General features: G+C 37.3%; 1 protein-coding gene across 1 annotated transcript in view; it reads left to right on the top strand.

Annotated features, from left to right (window-relative positions):
- Positions 1–3798, top strand: part of ST13 (ST13 Hsp70 interacting protein) — a 37654-nt gene that overhangs the window by 20880 nt on the left and 12976 nt on the right. Inside the window, exons 8-9 of the mRNA XM_019660541.1 lie at positions 1–94; positions 1328–1414. The exon at positions 1–94 is cut by the window's left edge and continues 11 nt beyond it. Coding sequence (XP_019516086.1) covers positions 1–94; positions 1328–1414 — 181 coding nt within the window. The remainder of the gene's footprint in view (positions 95–1327; positions 1415–3798) is intronic.

Raw genomic sequence — 3798 nt, 5'->3', positions numbered from 1 at the left:
CCATTGGGAAGAAGCAGCCCATGATCTTGCCCTTGCATGTAAATTGGATTATGATGAAGATGCTAGTGCAATGCTGAAAGAAGTTCAACCAAGGGTATGTTAAAGTAGAGAAAGGGAAAGCCATACTGTAATGCTCCATGGCTCTAGCACTTAGCCCCTGGCAGTAACTTACCTGCAAAACAGATGCAAAGGAACAAACGTTTGGAAGTCATAATCTGTAATCACTGAAGTTTGTGCTCACCTCAGGAAATCTCATTTGGTATGCGTGCTTTCATTTTTCATGCTGTACTCAAGCAAGCTCAGTTACTATAGGTGGATGTGTACAGAATTATAACCAAAAAAGAAATGAAAAGGAGGGCATCAAGTTTACAGTAAGGAAAGAAATAGGAAATCTATAAAACATGACCCAACATTGAATCTGGTCAATCCTTATTTGTCATAGGTGTGTGTATACAGGCACTGTATAAAACATGAGTGAGGACCCTGTGGAAGTTAACGAGTTCCAACCTTTTAAAAATGATAATATTGAATCCAAAAGCTAGAATATTCTGTTATAAAATAATTTCTGTCTAAAATTGTTATTTAAAATAGTTTTAGTGCATTCACATGGTAAATCCTTCAGCTTTGTGGGAAGTTACACTACCAAGAATTTATTCCCAAAGATTTTAAGATAGTGCAAATTTTAGTTTACTTTAACTTACCTACTACTATCAGAGACTATTTGGTTGTTTTCTTCTCATATCAGTGCCAACTCAGTAAAGTTTTTGAGTGAGATATTCTAGAACATGAGGTTCTTTAGAAAGCCTAAACAAGCTAAAGTAGTGGTTGAATATGAATCTCTCACATTTACTTTATTCTCTGAATAAAAAACAGATTCCAGATGTTTGTCATGGATGATATACTAGTGTCTGGTACATGTATTTTCTCTCTTAATCCTATATCAGTTCTATAAGACACATATTTCTCCTCTCCTACCCCTCATTGTATGGATGAGGAAACTTAAACTGTGGCAAATAACTGGTATATATGTGTTCCCAGTCTCTGCCCTGCCCATGGCAGGTATCAGACAGGAACTGTCATGCAATTTTAAACTTAATTATAATACATCTAACTTCAAATCCCAGCCTCTTTCCTCTAGTTCACAGTGGACTTGTTAAAGCCTGAGTTACGTTAGGTCTTTTTCTACCAGTTAAATCTAACTCAGTATTTAAAACTATGTCTTGAACACCTCTCCACAAAGAGAAGTAGTTCTTCAACAAACTGTAGATTTGTGTTGATTTTATTGGACTTTCAGAGAGGACATTTTTCTGTGACATTTTTTTCATAGGCCCAGAAAATTGCAGAACATCGGAGAAAGTATGAGCGGAAACGTGAAGAGCGAGAGATCAAAGAAAGAATGGAAAGGGTTAAGAAGGCTCGGGAAGAACATGAGAGAGNCAGAAGCCAAATGCTGCCATCCGAGACTGTGACAGAGCTATTGAAATAAATCCTGATTCAGCTCAGCCCTATAAGTGGCGAGGGAAAGCACATAGGTAAATAATGGAATTTATTTTTAGAATTCTTAAATCTGATGTTTTAAAAAGCTTTCTAAAAATACCAAAAATGTGTAAGGGTTTACTTTCAAAGTAATTATTATATGTGCTCAATATGAAGAATTGAGAGAGTATTGTAAGGAACAAATAAAATAAAAAATATTTTCACTCCTTTTATTCAAATAAAACCTCTGTTAAGGTTTTTAACTATGTATAGCCAAATTTAAGGAAAGGATTTTTCTTACGATTATCTCTAAGAAAAGAGAATGTCCTTTGTTGACTAAACTCACAAATCGTTAGGAGGCTTTGTCTAGAAATAAATGACAAAGATTTATTGAAGGCCTTAGGGGGTTTGCAAACCAGAAACACAACTAAGTGATATCTAGAGTGTTCTGAAGGAGAAAGAAAAGTTCAGGGTTCTTATAGTAAAAAGTACATTCTTGAGAAGAATCAGCTCTACATTCTTAGCCCCTGGATTGGTCCAAGATGGTAATCGTCAGATGTCCTCTGGTCTAAACAGTGGAGCATTTTCTTTTTGAGGTCATTCTGAAAGTTTGATGTATGTCCAGGCATTAATGCCCAACGCACTGATGTGTGTCCAGGTATTGACACAGGAATGGAAAGTTCAGAAGTTTAAGTTCATGGAGTCAGTTAAAACAATTATAATGGTTTACTAATGCCTCAGTCCACTTGAAGTTAATAATTTAGAAGTTTGACCATAGACACCATTTTATTTCTTCACTCTCTACATCACCTTGTATCAGTCTCCTCACAAATTTTCTCTTTATTTTCAGACTTTCTTTTTGTAACTTAACATTAAACAACCAATATATTATAGAAAAAGGAATTGACTAACCTCAAACTACATCAATCAATGCTAAGTCACTTGAATAACTAGAGAAAGGGGAAAATTAAGGGGTGAATTTAACCCATTTTAGTAAACATTCCTGGAAGCAAAACTTAATGATATACAAATGGGTGTTTGTAGCTTAGGGATGAAATGTCCAATGACATTAAACATCTTATGCGGAGTGAAAAGGTGCTGTACTTCGAGTGTGGGTGGAGATGAAGATGGATATGCTTGAGACAACTGTGTTTAGGTGACTCAAAAAAGTAGCTCTAGAGATTGTGAAGACGCTTGTCAAAGATACAGGTAAAAGGTTGGAATAAAATTTATTAATGCTCTGTTTGTGCAGGAGAGCTCATCCATTGCTGTTGATTTTCTTGAGACCCCTTTAGTAAGTAGTTAAGCATTTCCATGCCTTTTGGTACAACAGCATGTTCTGGACTTGGAACAAACCATTTCTTCAAGAAACCATAGTTTATTTTAGTGGGGATTATATTTATAGAAACTAAAGCTTGGCCACTAGATGTCTTTATTGCTTCTGTGATATCATTACTTCTGTCATTTCAATGGACAGAGTTAGAAAAAAACATTTTTTAAATAATTTTAAGAAAAAATGGAAATTTTAAGTTTATACTGATTGATATTTTTAAAGTTCAACAGTAAATATTTTACCTTTTTTTTAAAGATTTTTATTGGGGAATTGGGGGGATGGGAACAGCGCTGGGGAATTGGGGAAAGGGGAACAGACAAGTTGCTCTCCTTTTGTTCTGTCTAGTTGTGGAGGACGTTGCTTCACTGGCCCAAGTTGGCACCATAATTGATCTTCCCGGGCGAGGCAGATCAGTCGCCAGCTTCTGGACTGCCACTCACGCTGGCTGCTGGCCGCTCACGCTGGCTGCTGGCTACATCCGGTAGCCCATGGCAACCCACTGCAGCAGGGGCTGCAGCCTGTGATGTCGCCGGCAACTCACAGCAGCCCAGCTCTAGGTTGAGCTGTTGTTCAGCATCTTAGTTGTAGAGGGCAGTGTCACTGGCCCTCATATGTGGGATCTGAACCAGGGCTCTGCTGCTCAGAGCTGGCATCCCAAGCCAGCTCTTAACCAACACACCACTCGGCCGGCCCCAAACTGTCAAATTTTTATCAAGTGGGTCATAGTAATTCAATTGGTTCATGAAAATTTATGGTTCAGTATTTAACTTAAACCTCAAATATTTAACTTAAACCTCTTGTGTAACAATCCTTTTCTATAATAAAGAAGAAAGACACCATGCTACATAAGAGAATATGTGTAAAAGGCTCCTAAAATGAGTTTAAATCTGTTTCAGACTTCTGGGCCATTGGGAAGAAGCAGCCCATGATCTTGCCCTTGCATGTAAATTGGATTATGATGAAGATGCTAGTGCAATGCTGAAAGAAGT

The sequence above is a fragment of the Hipposideros armiger genome, unplaced genomic scaffold, assembly GCF_001890085.2.
Source record: "Hipposideros armiger isolate ML-2016 unplaced genomic scaffold, ASM189008v1 scaffold_321, whole genome shotgun sequence".
Classification (NCBI taxonomy): Eukaryota; Metazoa; Chordata; class Mammalia; order Chiroptera; family Hipposideridae; genus Hipposideros; species Hipposideros armiger.
Note: the sequence above shows the minus strand (reverse complement) of the source record. Positions and strands in the feature narration are given on the sequence as shown.